Source organism: Danio rerio, chromosome 6 (assembly GCF_052040795.2).
Source record: "Danio rerio strain M-AB ecotype USA chromosome 6, GRCz13ab, whole genome shotgun sequence".
NCBI lineage: Eukaryota > Metazoa > Chordata > Actinopteri > Cypriniformes > Danionidae > Danio > Danio rerio.
Genome location: NC_141026.1, coordinates 34,305,718 through 34,324,027, shown reverse-complemented (window position 1 = coordinate 34,324,027; position 18,310 = coordinate 34,305,718). Strand labels below are relative to the sequence as shown.

Below are 18,310 nucleotides of genomic sequence, written 5' to 3'. Positions count from 1 at the left end.
TTTTGACTGATATTGTAAGACAGGGGTGTCAAACTCAATCCCTGGAGGGCCGAAGCCCTGCAAAGTTTAGTTCCAACCCTGCTCCAACACACTTACCTGTAGGTTTCAAACAAGCCTGAACGACCCAATTAGTTTGATCAGGTGTGTTTAATTAGGGTTGGAACTAAACTGTGCAGAGCTACGGCCCTTTTGGAACGGAGTTTGACACCTGTGGTGTAAGAACAATGAAAAATTTTTTTTTTTGCAATTTGTTTTATTTATATAGCCAATATAGCTATTGGAATAAATATAGCTATTATTATTATTATTATTATTATTATTATTATTATATTATCATTTTTTAAAAATTCTGTAAATGTTTAAAAAATTGAGCATTAATGAATAATAGTCGTTTTTATCTTGTCGTACGGCAGCAGCTATAAAATGAAAATGCTCAACAAAGCACAAGACAAACTAATATCGGTCCCACTTTACAATAAAGTTTCATTAGTGTTTTTACATTAATGTAATTACTAAAATGGACTAAATATGAAGAAAACTTGTAGAGCATTTATTTATCTTATGTCAACAATTGCTAATACCTTATTAAAATGCAAATTCATGCTTGTTAACATTAAATAATCCACTATGAGTTAACGTGAACTAACAACGAACAACTATTTCCGTTAACTAACATGAACAAATACTGTAATAAATGTATTGTTCATCCATTGTTTGTTTTAGTAAATGCTTTAACTAATATTAACCACCGAAATATTATTTATACCAACAGCTAGCTCTCTGCAACTCTCACATGGTCGCCTACTGAAGCTAAGCAGGGCTGCGCTACATGGGAAAGCTAGGTTGCTGCCGGAAGTGGTGTTAGTGAGACCAGGGGCGCTCAACCTGTGGTCTGTGTGGGTCCAAACCACCAGTATATTGATGGGGACTCTATACTGCTCAGTATGTGCCATCTACTGGATGAGACGTTAAACACGGGGTCCTGCGGTCTCGCACAAGATGTCTGCCGTCGTGTTATCCAGGTGGATGCTGCACATTAATGGTGTATGAGATTTCCCCAAAAAAATGTGTAAAGCGCTTTGAGAGTCCAGAAAATCACTACATAAATATAAGGAATTAATATTAATAATGGTTATTTCCAAAAAAAACGACCATATTTCACTGTAAAATAATAAAAGTGCTAAATTAAAATGTTTATGAAATATTTATCAAACATCACAAATATTTAATTAAGCTGCAACCAAGTACATTTTGATACTGTGATGGCTTAAATTAATCACGTAGCTCTAAGCAAAAGGCACTTCTCGTTCAAGTACTAAATGAAAGAAAAGAATCATTAATACAGAGGAATCATCTCACCACTGACTGAAGACATGAGGCTAATCCTAAAGCTTCGCATTAAAATGCTTCGACTTCATGAGCTGTAAAACAAAAATGATGGAAGCAGACATATCGGAACATAATGCTGTAAAGCTGAAATACCAAGGGGAAAAAAGTACAAGCAATCTTTTTCACCCCTCTTTGTGCGAGTTAATGACGGCCATTAAAAAAAATCCATTACAACTATAAATGTTATCAGGTCACAAAGGGGCTAGTGTGTTACAACCCGAGCGTGTCCAGAGACACACACACACAGACATTCGCTGAAATAGGAGAGAATGAACCAGTTAGGTATGTCTGTCTTCTAAGATACACTATCTACATTTTTCTGCTCGTCTACTGTTAAGGTTGAACGGAAAAAATCTAAAACAAATCACTATCACTTCAAACAATAAGGATACTCTATGAATAATCAATATAGTGAAAACGGAGTGAGAGGTACATTTGGCTTTCTGATTTTTATCTTTCATAAAAATAATGTTATTTGTATTTTAAAGTGACATCAGTATCACAGACATATATGTGGAAAATCACTTTTGAGCTCACTTTATTTTTGTTCTTATTACAGTCTAGAATTTAATATACTATTTATTGTATCTATATTATTTCTGAAAAAACACTCATCTTGAGTTATTTGGTTTTTTTTATTGTCTACTGAAAATAATTCTAATAATTTTCATTAATATATTTTTATTATGCATGAGTTAGGCAGTATGAGAAAACATGCTGTATCACTTAATACACTGTGACATCTTGTGTCTTGATAACGATTAACACTCAGTGGCCACTTTATTAGGTACACCTGTCCAACTGCTCGTTAAAGCAAATTACTAATCAGCCAATCACATGGCAGGAACTCAATGCATTTAGGCATGTAGATATGGTCAAGTTGATCTGCTGCAGTTCAAACTGAGCATCAGAATGGGAAAGAAAGTGGCTTTGAATGTAATTGTTGGTGTCAGACTGGGGCTGGTCTGAGTATTTCAGAAACTTCTGATCTATTGGGATTTTCACGCACCATCTCAAGGGTTTAGAGAGAATGGTCTGAAAAAGAGAAAATATCCAGTAAGCAGCAGTTCTGTGGGGGCAAATGCCTTGTTGATGCCAGAGGTCAGAGGAGAATGGCCAGACTGGTTCAAGCTGATAGAAAGGCAACAGTAACTTAAATAACCACTTGTTACAACTGAGATATGCAGAAGAACATCTCTAAACATGCAACACATCGAACCTTGAAGCAGATAAGCATAAGATCACACAGAGTGGCACTCCTGTCAGCTAAGAACAGGATAGCGAGGCTACAATTTGCACAGGCTCACTAAAATTGGGCAATAGAACATTGGAAAAACGTTGCCCGATCTGTTGAGTCTCCATTTCTGCTGCAACATTCGAATGGTGGGGTCAGAATTTGGCATCAACAACATGAAAGCATGGATTCATCTTGCCTTGAATCAATGGTTTAGGCTGGTGGTGGTGTGGTAATGGTGTGGGGGATATTTTCTTGGCACGCTTTAGTACCAATTGAGCATCATGTCAACGCCACAGCCCACCTGAGTATTGTTGCTGACCATGTCCATCCCTTTATGACCACATGGTACCCATCTTCTGATGGCTACTAGCAGGATAACACGCCATGTCATAAAGGCAAATCATCTCAGGCTGGTTTCTTGAACATGACAATGAGTTCACTGTACTCAAATGGCTTCCACAATAACCAGATCTCAATCCAATAGAGCACCTTTAAGATGTGGAGGAACAGATTTGCATCATGGATGTGCAACCGACAAATCTGCAGCAAATGTGTGATGCTATCATGTCAATATAAACCAAAATCTCTGAGGATTATTTCAAGTATCTTGTTGAATCTATGCCACGAAGGATTAAGGCAGTTCCAGGGGTCCAACCCGGTACTAGTAAGGTGTACCTAATAAAGTGGCTGGTGAGTGTATATCACGATAGTACATTTTCTGTAAATTTAAATAATTCAATTTCAGTTTGTTCAATCTATTAAAACTTTTTTTTATACTGTATACTTAGTGTACTCATTTAAATATGATTTATTTTCTCACTTTATTAATAACTTCAGGGTAACTGTTTGAAACACTAATAATTATAAGCACAACCTCCAATATTGCTAAATAAAATGCAAAGTACTATACTTTTAAGCTTGCAATATCTTGCTGTGCTGTTATTCACATTTCTCCTTGCATCATTGAGGTGGCAGGTAAGATTGTTATCTTTCAAAGAAGAAAAAAATGTATTACCGTAAACAACCACAATAGACAGTAGAGCATAATATTAAAGTCTGCATGAACCAGAGGTTGTTGAGACTTAGTTCAGTATGCTAGTTTACTTCCAACTGAAATAAAACACTGTGTAGGTGTGGGGCTTTCTTTTTCCGCATCATTAACTTAAAGCAAACTAACATATGAGGTGGGGCTGCACCACATTAGAAAAAATGTATATTAATAAATTTTATTTTTCTGAAATATATTTTGCGGTATACACAATTTCACCAGTTGACTGGTGAGGTCAATAAGGATTATATAGTTGATAAGGATTATTTTACATAACACATACTAACCAAATTACAAGCAAGATGCGTGCAAAAGAGCAAATTAAATAAACAGTGCTTTCTTTTCTGATTTTCTTGGTATAGTAGTCATATAGTATTTAGACACAGAACTTGAATACTTAAATGCAAATTATCATTGTACAGTCTTCATTGTGTATATATAAAAATTAAATATAAGTAATCTTAGTTATCTAATGCTATTAACGTCAGAATTTCTTGCGCTTTTAAGCTCTCTTGAAAGGCTTATTAATAATCACAGGTCTAAAAACATGCAAGTGATACATTTTTACAACATTACGGATAAACTTTGCAATGACAAACTAATTTACAGTACCTGCTCAACTGTCAGGGTTTCTGCAGGTTTCACTAAGTTAAATTTAAGACATTTTAAAACATTTTTAAGACCATTATGAATAAAAATTTAGACTTGTACAGAGCTAAATGCTATGGATTTAATTTTGGTATTTCAGTTGGAAAAGATTTTCACTTGCTCTATAAAAAATATTATAAATTAATTCAAGCATACAATAATAATAATAATTTAATAATAAAAAATCTAGATCATGTCAGTATCTTCAGCAGTAAATAAATTGAGAACTTTTAAACAAATTACTGTAAGGAAAGTTAAATGCAACTTTTTAAATGAAAGTTTTGAATTGTTGGTGATTTTATGGGTGTTAATGACAGCTATATGGGTAGCAATACATGAACAAAGGAACATTAAAACCTGTTAAAAAAAGATTTAAGACCTGCTACAACACAATATTTCAGTAGATTTAAAACTTTTAAAGGCCTAAAGTTTAGCTTTTGAGATTTCAGACATGTTAAGGCTTTAAGACCCCACAGGTACCCAGACTATAATCACAACAAGACATTGCACATGCTACGATGTGACTATTGTGGATGTGTACATTGCAATAACGGTGCTGAAACAATTTACTGTGCAGCCCTAGTAAGAAGGACGTGGTTAAGAAGTATTGTGCCTTAAGCCATCAAACTGAGATCAACAGAGAAAGACCATCACTCCAAACATGAAAGCAAATGGTCAGACTTTGACAAAAGACTACCAAAACTTATTGTTGTCAGTGGATAACTTGCACAAATTATTTGTTCACCTAAAAAATAACAATGTGCGCCAGCAAAATAAACATCATAAATTTAGATTTCACATGGGCCTTAAACAATAGATTTGTTATTTCCTCCATACGATTGGTAACAACGATGATTAAAGTTTTGATAGAATATTAACACCTCATTGTACCCAGTTTTTAAAAACATTTCACTGATTGTTTATGGTCTAATAGTTACTCTAATAAATCACGCAAAGCATAATAGGGCGTAGGAAATAGGTTGATATAAAAAAAACTAAAAATTCCTGTAAAATTCACACCACCGGAATGCATGATACAATTTTATTAGACAGTGCTAATATGAAATAACCATATCTAACATGCTTGGTTACATAAACTCTTTTGAACTCCTCTTCTGCACTCTTTTGAACCCAAAGCTAACAGACTAAAGAGTGCTGAATGCTAAAATATGTTTTACTTGTTGTTCTCAACTGTAGCAGTGCAAAGTGTGTGACAAGTGTGTGTTTTGTTTTGGTCAGCTTAAGCTTTTGTCCTTCAGACAGCCTCTAAAGTGATAAAGAGAGAGTTACGTGATCCACCTTGAGCGAAACGTCAGCTGCCGTCCATGTCGTACATCGAGAAATGATCCCTCAGCGGCTGCCAAAATAAAGAGACATGTGTAGGTTTTCATCATTCTTTGTTGCTATCTGCAATACATTTATCCATTGTATTTGTGTGTATATAATATGTGTGTGTGTTTTTGTGTGTGTGTATGCATACATTGCTCTAATGGGACTGTATGCCAGCAGTAAGAACACTATTTTGGCAGCGACGCAGCACACCGTGTATTGTAGAATCAACATTTTGTCAGATTTACCGCGAAGGGGGGAAAAGCTTTCAGAGAATGGATTCAATGTAAATGCGTCTGATGGGATGGCAATGTGTCGGCGGCGCTGTCTCATTTTGACTACGGTGAAAAGACTGACAGCCTCCTCAGACCATCTCTGCGCTTTCAGACTGACAGGATGTTCAGTGTACATCAAACACGCTGACAGAGAGCTGCGCCGCTGACAAAAGCAGACCCGTTCTGTTTGCAACTCTGCACAGAATTATATGCAAATCAGAAAAACAGTGCATATAAAAATATGTTTGTAAGTCTTTAGTGTATTTTAATAAGGTGACAATTAAATTAATATTTAATATCTCACTATTAAGTAATTACTAACTGTCAGAGGTTTTGGGGTAAGTAATTGTTTATTTTGCTCAATAAATCAGAAGATGTTTGATCCAAAATTGGTAAAAACAGTATATTTCCAAAACATTTTTTAGGTATACACTATGCTGAGAAAAATATTTGCAGTTTTTTTCTGGATTCATTAGTTATGGGTTGAAGTAAAATGTTGTGTCAAATCTGGTTTATTATATGAAGACCTGACAGTTCTTCCAAGTTTCAAATAAAAATATTGTAATTTAGAGCATTTGTTCCCTCCTAAAAATGTACTATTGGTCAGAATAACAAATCTTTTCATTTGTTTTGACTGAATATCAGGGTTATTCCAAGAAATACTGATTTAATAATTTAAAATGCAAAATTATGTATGGTATTGAAATGGATTATACATTTCTTTTGTTATTTAATGCATAAACCATGCTTGAAAAGTCAACATTTCTATTTTAAATTAAAAAGAAATGCCATCAGTATTTTAAAGAATAAAACAAAATATGATTTAATCAAACACTTTTATTCACTATACACATAGTCACATATTTTACACATACTATACACATATTATATTAAAACTGTCATTTAATATGAGAGCAAAAATATATTAAGCATTTTAAAAGAAATATGTTATCTCTATCAAAAAAAAAAAGTCAAAACAAATGTGCAATCCACTACAAAACACTACTGATTACTGTTAACTATAAGATTGAAGGCATTAGTGTACTGTGACAACCTTTAAAGTTCAAAATAATAAATACCTTAAGATTGCATTCAGATATTCAGAAGAACTACCAGTCTGTTTTAACCCTGTAAAAGCAACATAGATAAATTAGCATAGTTTTTGAAGCTTAAAGGGATGCAAAAGTGCTGTTAACTTAGTCACATTCAGGGCATCCAGTATTTGATGACCTTAATTCTTCAGTAGAACATTAAAGTAGATTTTTAGCTGAAACTGTGGTTTTTTTGGTAATTTATAAAATGAAATCAAATCATTGGCTAAAAGGACTTTGAGAGTCAATAAAGCATATGCAGGCAAAACAAAATGAATACATGTGGCTTCTGGCAGAAAATTGACGTCTTATTCAAGACAATCAGTCCCTACAGGACAGGGGTCACCAATCCTGGTCCTGGAGGGCCGGTGTCCCTACAGGGTTTTGCTCCAACTTGCCTCAACACACCTGCCTGGATGTTTCAAGTATACCAAGTAGGAGCTTGATTAGCTTGTTCAGGTGTGTTTGATTAGGGTTGGAGCTAAAATCTGCAGGACACTGGCCCTCCAGGAACAAGTTTGGTGACCACTGCTCTAGGATTTCCCAGGAATGTTTGTTTTTTGCAGCTTAAAATGACTGACTTTGTGATGGACTTTGCTCAAAACTTATAGCAATATTTGCTTCAATTTTTGTTTTTAGATAAAATTGCACAAATATACTGAAATAAAATATTTTTTAAATCTCAAAAAGCCCTGGACTTGCAAAATCCTGGATAGACTGGAAAATGGCCAGTCTGCGCAACGTTATTTGCAACAGTTTTAACTGGTAGCCACTGGTATTGATGTTGTCTTGCCTGTTTTTTTTCAGTGCTGTGGATTTGCATTTTATAAAATCCCTAAGTATAAGGGTTTTTAGAAAAAAAGGCACCTACATCTTGGGGAAAGTTTAATATAGGCGAACTACTCCCTTATGAGACTACATCATATTATATATACACAAGCGAGACAAGTGCACATGTAGCTTATCAGGTAAATCAAACCATCAGTTCTAGATTTTGTAGACTCTGCTCCAGCTGTCACGGCAAGATGATCTAAATGCAAATGACCTGAAATGCATCTCATACTCCTGCAGGACGTGTGTGTGGACATAACCAGTATTCATATTAAAGCCGAAACACATGCTGAGAGTTGCTCAACTCGGCCCTCCCCACCAAAAGCCCTCTAATATACAGCAGGCCTTTAATTGTGCTGGTGTTTTCCATCAAAAAAAGAGTCAAATGCTCCCCAAACAGAGCCCATTTATCCTTCAGCAGCCCAGGATTGATGCGGTATTAGTAGGGTCTGTGACCCCCGTCCCGGCCAAGAACCAAAAACCTATTTGTTTTATTACATTTTAAGGAATTTTTAATACAGTCTATTAAGGCTGTCTTACAAATCTCCCCCAGCTCGACCCCATCTGAGGACTGATCAATTTTTATACTGCTGATCTGTTCCCTTCCTTCTCATTTTGTCACCACAAAATTCATATTATATAGGATTTTTCTATGGAAAACGTGCCATAAAAATCCTTGCTGATGTGTACAGGAGGCCGAGCGCGCAAAGACGGAGAGGGCTTTGGTGAAGATAAAATTTGTTTCAGCGGTAAGCAGAACTGTTTAAATGTTATTTATTTTCATGCTCCAAAGAAAATATATTGTGAAGTGCAACATTGATTTAGAACATAACAATGTCTCCGTAGAAGAGGTGGAGGCAGGGGCCGATTTATGAATCCTTTGCTCAGCTCCTTTAATTGAATTTTCCAAATCTCTCGCCACACAGAAATAATCAATACCCTCGGCCCAGGCGACAAACTTGCCTCAGAATTATTGCGCTCTTTCTTTTTCCATTTTGCGCTCATCAGCAACATGTACGACGTGTAAGGCGCTGGACTTGGTAATGCCTGAATAAGCTGGAAAATTTACAGCCGGTCTGATTGTTTAGAATGGATGGCCTCTTTTTTATAAAGCTTAAGGGAAAAACTTTTGTCATAAACATCTTGCTAGTGAGTTTGTCCTTTGGCCTCAAGGTTAGGGTTTTGGGAAGCCATTAGATGATTGCCGGGGCTTCCGTTAGGGATGTGGATTCAGCGCTTTGCCTGTCAAAGTTAAAATATCCTTGAGGATTTTCTCAGCTGTCTTGGCGGTATCAGGCTGCCTGGTGCTCAGCTTGCTTTTACACGAGTAGTGTCATATCCTCGCCGTCATATGTCATCCGCACCAGCTCCTGTACGGCTCAAGTGACACAGAGTGTTTGAAAACTCTAATAGCAATGATGTGTCTCTATGAAATCCAGGGTATTAGTGATCCGTGCCAAAATCCAATGGAGTCCCAGGAGAGCTTCAGCTAACATCTTTAACATCTACAGCTACTAATGCATTTACTTAGTGTCCATGTTATTTGTCTTGGAGTATCATTTATTTAAAGCTTAATCATGTTGCTGCAGAAAATAGATCTGGTAGATCATGTGAGAGTAGAAAATATTCAATGATGCAAATGAAGAAGGTGATTTTAGATGTTGAATTCAAACCCTATTAAAATGTCACAAGAAAAGCAAAACCTCACTGTAATGAAATGTGTTATTTGTACAGGACGTACTCTAATACTCTGTTTGATGAATGAAGCCTGTTTACTGAAGCGATTCATACTTAACTGAATTTCTGTGATAATGTTTGTTTTAGTCAACAATCGCAATCTCTTCCTGTGGGCAAATGATTTGATTTTGTCCCACCAATCACGTGTTTACAATCCAACACATCCCAACAAAATCATTGTTAAATATACACTCACCGGCCACTTTATTAGGTACACTTTACTAGAACCAGGTTGGACCCATTTTGCTTTCAGAACTGCCTTAATCTTTCATGGCAAAGACTCAACAAGGTCCTGGAAATATTTCTCAGAGATTTTGCTCCGTATTGTGCATCATGCAGTCACTGCAGATATGTCGGCTGAACATCCATGATGCGAATCTCCCATTCCACCTGTGGAGGCCATTTGATTAAATTGAACTAATCTTCATGTTTAAGAAACCAGTTTGAGATGATTCGCGTTTTATGACATGGCACATTATCCTGCTGGAAATAGCCATCAGAAGATCAGCAACAATACTCAGGTAGGCTGTGGTGTTGACATGATGCTCAATTGGTACTGATGGGCCCAAAGTGTGCCAAGAAAATATACCCCACACCATAACACTACTACCACCAGCCTGAACCGTTGATACAAGGCAAGATGGATCCATGTTTTCATGTTGTTGACTCCCAATTCTTCCCAGAGATGGGTTACGGCTGGAAGGGCATGCGCTGCATAAAAACGTGCTGGATAAGTTGGCGGTTCATTTCGCTAAGCCGAAAAGAAAATGAATGAATGAATGAATGAATAACTCCAAATTCTGACCCCACCCTTTTAATGTTGCAGCAGAAATCAAGACTCATCAGATCAGACGTTTATTAATCTTCTATTGTCCAATTTTGGTCAGCCTGTGTAAATTGTAGCCTCAATTTCCTGTTCTTGCATAAATGCATTGAGTTGCTGCCATGTGATTGACTGATAGGAAATTGGCGTTATGAGCAGTATGTACCTAATAAAGTGGCCAGTGAGTGTAAAAAAGTGACTTTTTAATTCTTTAGTCTCACACGATTGTTAAAAAATTTAATCTGAAATGCTAATAAATGTCAATCTTTAGAAAAATGGCCTTTATTTGAAAGATACATTTTAGTAGATCTTTGATAAATGTAATGTATCCTCTGTAAATACAGTAAAGTAAAAAAAAAATCATACTATACATTTCAAATCACTGTTGATCCATTTAAATGCATCCTTGTGGAATAAAAGTAGCCATTTCTCCTACATAAAAAATATAATTCACAATTAATTATATAATTAATTTTATAATATATAGTTTTGATTTGGTTTAACCATCTATATTTTATATATCAGCACGAAATTCAACTCTATGTTGCTGAATAATGTGCTTATTTTACATAAGGGTAAAAAAAATCTATGGAGACCAATAAAAGTACTAACAAAAAAAGTGGTTCAATCTGCCCTTACTTCCTATACTGGCAAACAAACAAGCTCCTATCCTATTCCGAGCCTGAAATAATAGTTTGTTCATCGTCAAAGTACGTTTTAATATCTTAAAACAACAAAGAGTCAATTCTCTTCCTAGGGACGTAAATGTGAAAACACTCTTGTACAGTTGTTGTTGTTCTCGATGTTGATAAATTTCATGCTCTCCCATGTGATCAAGATTGTGACATTCCTCTGGTGTCGAGCTTCAAGCAACATGTACGCAGAGGTCCACGAGTGTGACTAATTAAAACAATTTCAGGCGACCTTATCTTAAAAACATGCTGAACTTCGTCACAATCCGGCCATTGACTTACAACAAATCGCCATTGTGCGACTGAATCACAAGTGCAGCTTTGCTGGGGGCTGAATGTGTGCTTGAAATAATCTAATTAATTCTGTCCCATGAAGAGGAGTTCTGGCTTGTTTGTCTTAGCAAAATGATATATTTTCTTAGAAAAAGAGGAGCTTTTATTTGGCTGAGGTCGAGACAAATGTCTATGAACACGCCGCATTGACAAACCAAATCTGGTAAACGGCTATTCAAAAGCCCCATGTGACCAAGATGCAGAACTTCAGTGCTTGAAATCAATCTCCACTCACGTATAAGTGGAACACAAAATGTTTTCTTTCTCTTGCTCTTTTAAGCAAAGCAATGGGGTCACAATCATCATACTGTAATTTGAATCAATTCAATATGGGACATAACTTATCCTTATGTCACAGTCTAACAAAGGCCGTTTTGTGATGGGGAGATGTCCGGGACACATAACCAAACATAACTAATTGTGTGCTGGTTCCTATCTGATCTGACGGAATTACTAAGACTGGATATCCACTTAAGATAAGTGTTATCGTTCATGCTTTTAAATGGTAAATAATTCAATTCTAAACATTTGGTTGATTCCCAGAATCACTCACCTTGGAAAGGACCTTTGTTTGTGTCAGCTCGATGTGGACTAGATGCAATTTTAGCAGCTGCAAATCAAAGGAATTCAGTTTTATGTTTTGCACACAGACAGAATTTGTTGTGTGAACTCTTAATGCGAATGAATACCAAATAAATCAATGTATATTGTATGAGCTTGGGATGCAAGTTATTTACTATTTTTATGTATACACAGTAGACACTCTTACACAGAATCTCGTGTCTCTTGAGTTCGGTTTGCAGATCAGCAGGACTCATCAGCAAGAGACTTCTCAGCTCACTACTGCCCTCTACTGGCTACACACACACAAACACATTCATATTAGGACAATCTGCTATTAAATAATAACATTCTAAAGTAATGCAACTTCAGTTGGATACCTTAAAGGGATGATGCATATTATTTAAACAATAATTTAAATTACTGGTGGTGAGGGGGTCGTGTCTTGGTCAGTGTCTTAGTTGATGAGTTTATAGACTTGTTGTTGTATATAAACCACATACCACTAACGTTTCCAGCTGCTGTCTGTATTTCATGAGGTCCTTCAGAGATTTTTGCAACTTAGACCTGAGGAACACAATTCTGAGGGGGAAAAAATAGAAAACAATTTGGTATATTTTTACAACAGAGTTTAATTTTTTAATATTGGCACACTACCACCAAACTTCTATTTATTAATGCAAAATAATGTTTATTTAGTTAATTACTAAGTAATGAGTTCTTCAAATCAATAAAATAACTTTCAATTTCAAATTTAAAAAAATATTGAATTATAATTGTTGATAATAATATAAATGTTTTTATATTTTTATATTAATTAAAAATGTTAAAATAATACAGACGTCCCGATGGCGCAGTGGGTAGCACGATTGCCTTATGGCAGAAGTTTACATCAGTTGGCATTTCTGTGTCGAGTTTGAATGTTCTCCCCGTGTTGGTGTGGGTTTCCCCCATTGTCCAAAGACATGCAGTACAGGTGAATTAAACAAGCTAAATTGCCTATAGTGTATTAGTGTGAAAGAGTGTATGGGTGTCTCCCAGTGTTAGGTTGCAGCTGGAATGGCATCTGCTGCGTAAAACATATGCTGGATAGGTTGGCAGTTCATTCTGCTGTGGCTACCCCTGATTAATAAAGGGACTAAGCCAAAAAAAAAAAAAGGTATAAAAAATTATATAATTGATTTAATTATTTTCATTTAGAAAATGTATTTGGTTTACAGCATTTATTCATCTTCATCAATGCTTTTATTTAATTGAAAAGTTATTTGTTAACATTACTTAAATCAGACATGATTTTAAACAAAGACAATAAAATATATTGTTCTTTGTTTGTTTATGATAGCTAATCCATTAACAAATTTTTACAAATCAGACCTGTAAATTATCACCTTTTAATTCAACTATAATAATCCAGATTTTATGTGTAATGAAGCTTAACATATACTGTTACAAAGCTGTTCTTTGTGGTTAATTAATGTTTACATTTATTCAGTTAGCAAACACTTATCCAAATCAACCAAAAAAGCACTTAGATTACCAGAGAGAAACAAAATATAGACAACTGGCATGGCAAATCTAAGTTACTCTCTCACATTCCTTCAGGTTATTCCCTGCTTTAAAAGAGATTGCCACAGCAGAATGAACCACCAATTACTCTGCTAATTGTTTAACACTGCTAATTACCTTCCTACCTCAACCCAGGACTGATAGTACAACCCTCAATGTTGGGAAACACCCACACACTCTAAGGCCTATTTAGTTGATCTATGACTTAGTTGATGGCATGACTTTGGAGAAACCAGATCACTCAGAAGAAACCAATGCTGAAACAGGGAGAACATGCCGGGAACCAGCCACCTCCTTGCTGTGAAGCAGCCTTGCTAACCACATAGCCACCATGCCACCAAATCTAAATTGATTTAGCAGATTTTTATAAAGTTGAAGTTGAAGATTGTGATCATTCATTAAGCAGGAAATATCTGACAGATTTGCTGATTTCCGGACAGCATCATCAAATCATCTGGTCATAACGATAGGTAGAGTTGGGTGTCATCAGCATAGCAACGGTAGGAAAAAACATGTTTCTGAATGACCGATCCAAGTGATGCCATGTACATGGAGAAGAGAAGCGGTCCAAAAACAGAGCCCTGTGCCACCCCAGTAGCAAGATGTTGTGGCTCGGATACTTCACCCCTCCTGGAAACCTTGAATGATCTACCTGAGAGGTAAAAGCTGATTGTCTTGAGAGTTGCTAAGAGAATTTGGTGGTTCACCATGTTAACAGTAGCAGACAAATCCCAAATCCAGAAAGATGAACACTGAGGATTTAGAGGTACCCCCTGTAAGTTTAAAGGTTTCCACGACAGGGCAGTCTCAGTGAAGTGTCCAGGAGATTGTTCTGGCTGTGTTGAAGACAACATGTTCAAGTGTGTTTTAAATAAATGGTGACATAGGTGACATTGGTCTGTAACTGGTAATGATAGCTTGGTTTGAGGTTTTTTTTTTTTTATAAATAGTTTTTAAATAGTGGAGTGATCTAAGCCTGCTTAAATGCATTGGGAAATAAACCAGAGTGAAAGGATGTGATAATAATGTAAGTAAACGCAGGGACAGCCAAAGCTATATTAGTTTGAAGAAGATGAGACAGAACCGGTTCAAGTTGAAATGTAGTAGGGTGACTGGATAGGACAGATTTTGACACTTCCGTCTCTAATAAGGGAGAGAGAAGCACACTAGTAGCGAGTGTGTGATAGTTAATGTGGTGTGTTTGTCCATTGGTCTAGAGAACTGAGATCTTTTTGTGAAAAAATGTTAGTCTAAAAATGCAGTCATTAGCCAAAATTAGCTGATAATGTTAGCAAATGCATTAGCCAATTTTAAATAATAGCTGTTACCATAAATTGTAAAATATTATTACAATGATTTGAATTTATTATTATTATTATTATTAAAATAATAATGATAATCATAATAAGCCATAATATTATACGGCATACACCACTGCAAGATATAACTTATATATATTACATTATTATTATATATAATCACATTACATTATTAGATTCTTAGAGAATATTTGCTATGTAATGGCATAGGAATATATCATACCCATATTCCTAGTTAAGTCTGTGAAGAGAGAACAAGCTGACTAAGAATAAGATATTCATTTATTTTTAATTCACATTTAACAATATTGGGAGACATATTAACGAGGCAAAATTTTATACAAGGCCCATTGTCCAATCACACTCCAGATCTCCTCTACATTTTGCAGGAGAAGTTTGACTCCCCAAATGAATACTTTCTTAAATGAATCATAAGGCCGCTCTCTTTATTGATGTTTTTATATATATTTAACTAGCTTCCTCTTAAATGACTGCACTATAAAATTCAAAACTAATGCTTGTCTTGATGGATCGCATGGAGCTCTGTGTTAGTATGCGCTGGAAAGGAAATAGGTCTTTTCTTAAACTCTCCTTATCCAACTATTTTTAGTGCTATGTAAATCAACGAGGCTTTTGGCTGGTGATGAAACTCCCTCCATGTCCTGTCATTAAATTCTGATCAGTCATAATGGCTATCAGCCAAGTGGGACAAAGGAAATATCCAGTAATGAGGAGAAATTTCTGTCTGTTCTCCACTGCTACATTTCTACCATTGTTAGTAGCTTCATAAAAACAGGGTTTGATGGCACTCGGGGCTTTGTAGAATACAATAAAACAAAAATCTTAAAGTAGTAACAACAGCAGCATTCAAATATTGAAAAGTTGAATCAAAGCAAAAACCAATTACTTTATCAAAAAATAAAAACTCTTTTATTGTACGTTTAATTTAAATGACCATGTTATTAAATTATAGAAATTAATAGAAATGTTTAAAATGATATTTCTATATGTAATTTTGAGCTTTTTATATTAATCATATTTTGAGTAATTTATCTAAATTTTTATTCAAGAATTTTTGCATTAATTACTGCATATTTATTCTAATTATTGAATAGTTCTAATTTTTATTTATTTGTTGTTTCTTTTATATTAATATCTGTTCATTTATATTGATGAAGTGATAATTTTTAGTACCTTATTATTATTATTAAATGTATAGAAATATTTAATATGTTTAAAAAAATATATCTACATCCTTACCTCTCAGCATCTGTCAAGGGTTCTTTTGTTTCTGGAGGATTCGTTTTCTTCCCAACTGCTTTAGAATTACCTGCTGATGAAGCACTAAATGTCAGCGATTTATCAAATCAGCATGAGCAAAGATATTATTAATGGCTACAAAGACAGCTAATCTAAATGCAATGTCACTGGATTGCGAGAGACCCCTACTGTACAAGATTTAAGCAACAACATGACATGAGCTGGGGATTGTTTATGCTGATTATCGAAAGCAGAAAGGAACACACACACATACACACCTTAGTCTGATCACTACAAAAATAAAAAGAGAAATCTTCTGGTGGTTAAAATGTGAGTTTTATAGCTCTTTGAGGGCACAGTAGGGCTATGGTTTCTGATACCTTTAGGTTTCGTCATTCCTGCCATAGGAGAATAGTTCCTGTTTGCCACATGTCTCTTAGCTGGGCTCTAAAATAAACGAATATAAAGCATTTACATCCTTTAAATCATTGAAATATACATTTCTTTATGTTATTGAATAACAAGTAAACAAGTAGACATGGTTTATGATAATGTCCACTAGTTAACATTAGTTAATAGAGACCAAAATCCTACAATGTAAAAGGAATATTTTAAAAATATAATTAATTAAAAATATATTTTATTATATTATAAATTAGTGCATAATATTATTAGCAAAGATTTACTTTCTACACTTAATTTATTGTTATTTACTTTACTTTTTAAATTTATTTATTTACATTATTAGTTTTAATCACATTGGTATATATTTCATTCTTGTTATCTGCTTATTAATATATTTATTATCAGATTTGGAATCATTTATCTGAATCCTATTCAGTCATTATTTGTAGTATTTTTACTAATAAATATTACAAATGATTTAAAATGTATTTTCATTGTGTCTGTGTGTGTCTATATATATTTATTTTTGACCCGGTATTACCTCGTATTACCCCGTATTAACTAATATTTACTAGCAAACAATGTTACTATTTTTAATATTCTTTGTTAAAACTAGTTTCTAACTTTATATTTTTAGGTTATGTTAGCTCACTTCCATTAAACAATAACTAGAATACATTAATAAAATCAAAAGTTGATTCTACCATGTAGAAATTAGCTGAAACTTAATAAATGCTTTAGAAGTACTTTTCATGTCAACTAATATTAACAAGTGGAGCATTAACATCACTGTTTAATGCCAAGATACTGTTGTCACCTTGAAATAGACCATTAAGTAAGCATAAATAGAAGATGAAAACGCCATTTCTTATCTTAAATGAAAAATGTTTATAAACTCACATTTTCTTTGTCTTCTAAATCAAGAGCTCTCTTCACTCTGTGGAAAATTGCAGTTTATTAGGGCTCTCAAAATATTTACTTGATTTTCATGAACAATATATGTGCAAATATAGGAAGACAGACATCAGAAAAGTTTTCAGCACATATGGAGTTATTCATTCATTCATTCATTCATTCATTCAGTTTCCTTTTTTTGGCTTAGTCCCTTTATTAATCTGGTGTCGCCACAGAGGAATGAACCACCAACTTATCCAGCATTTGTTTAACGCAGCGGATGCCCTTCCAGCTGCAACCCATCTCTGGGAAACATATAAAGTTATATTAACAACATTTAACTGAGAGGACCACAGATCGTAAATAGTTTAGACTAACTTTGTTAGTTATATCAAGTAGCCTTAAAACACTACCTGGATATGTAAAAAACCTATTATATTACTTTAGCAAGCATCAATGAAAGCTAAATATTGTTGTATTACAGTTCTTACTGTAAAATCACAGCACTTTTTTTCGAAGTACAGGCATGTCATTGTGTACAAATCGCATTGTTGAAATGTTGGTAATAATTCTAATATAGCATGATACAACTTAATTGATAAACTTACGGCATTGTATCTTTATCTCTTGTGGCGTTAAAAATAACCGTCGTCTATTTGTAGTTTGGCGCGGTGCGGCAGCAATTTAGTTCCCCGGAAACACCCATCTGTGCTTTTCTACATACTACAAAAGTATTTTTATATAACATTAATAAACTTACACCGCGTGGTTTCAAATACTGTTTGGTTAAAAATGGGTTTATCTGCCACACCTATTGCACAACTACTGGAGCAAAATACCGAATTCATAAATATTGTATGAGAACCATCGAG

At 34.7% G+C, this 18,310-nt stretch overlaps 1 protein-coding gene across 4 annotated transcripts in view; it reads right to left on the bottom strand.

Annotated features, from left to right (window-relative positions):
- itgb3bp (integrin subunit beta 3 binding protein) overlaps nucleotides 1-18,116 on the bottom strand; it is a 53,347-nt gene extending 35,231 nt beyond the window's left edge. The window contains exons 1-11 of one of the 4 annotated variants that reach the window (XR_015492465.1): nucleotides 18,047-18,116; nucleotides 17,445-17,481; nucleotides 16,520-16,586; nucleotides 16,140-16,212; nucleotides 12,498-12,576; nucleotides 12,203-12,290; nucleotides 11,987-12,043; nucleotides 7,006-7,054; nucleotides 5,622-5,679; nucleotides 2,928-3,115; nucleotides 1,208-2,424 (exon numbers count right to left, since the gene is read on the bottom strand). Coding sequence is in view for 2 of the 4 variants with exons in the window: in XM_087254833.1 (XP_087110959.1) it covers nucleotides 5,673-5,679; nucleotides 7,006-7,054; nucleotides 11,987-12,043; nucleotides 12,203-12,290; nucleotides 12,498-12,576; nucleotides 16,140-16,212; nucleotides 16,520-16,586; nucleotides 17,445-17,481; nucleotides 18,047-18,051 (462 nt within the window). In the remaining 2 variants the exon portion in view is untranslated. 4 annotated transcript variants of the gene reach the window in all.
- Nucleotides 18,117-18,310: the final 194 nt, after the last annotated feature.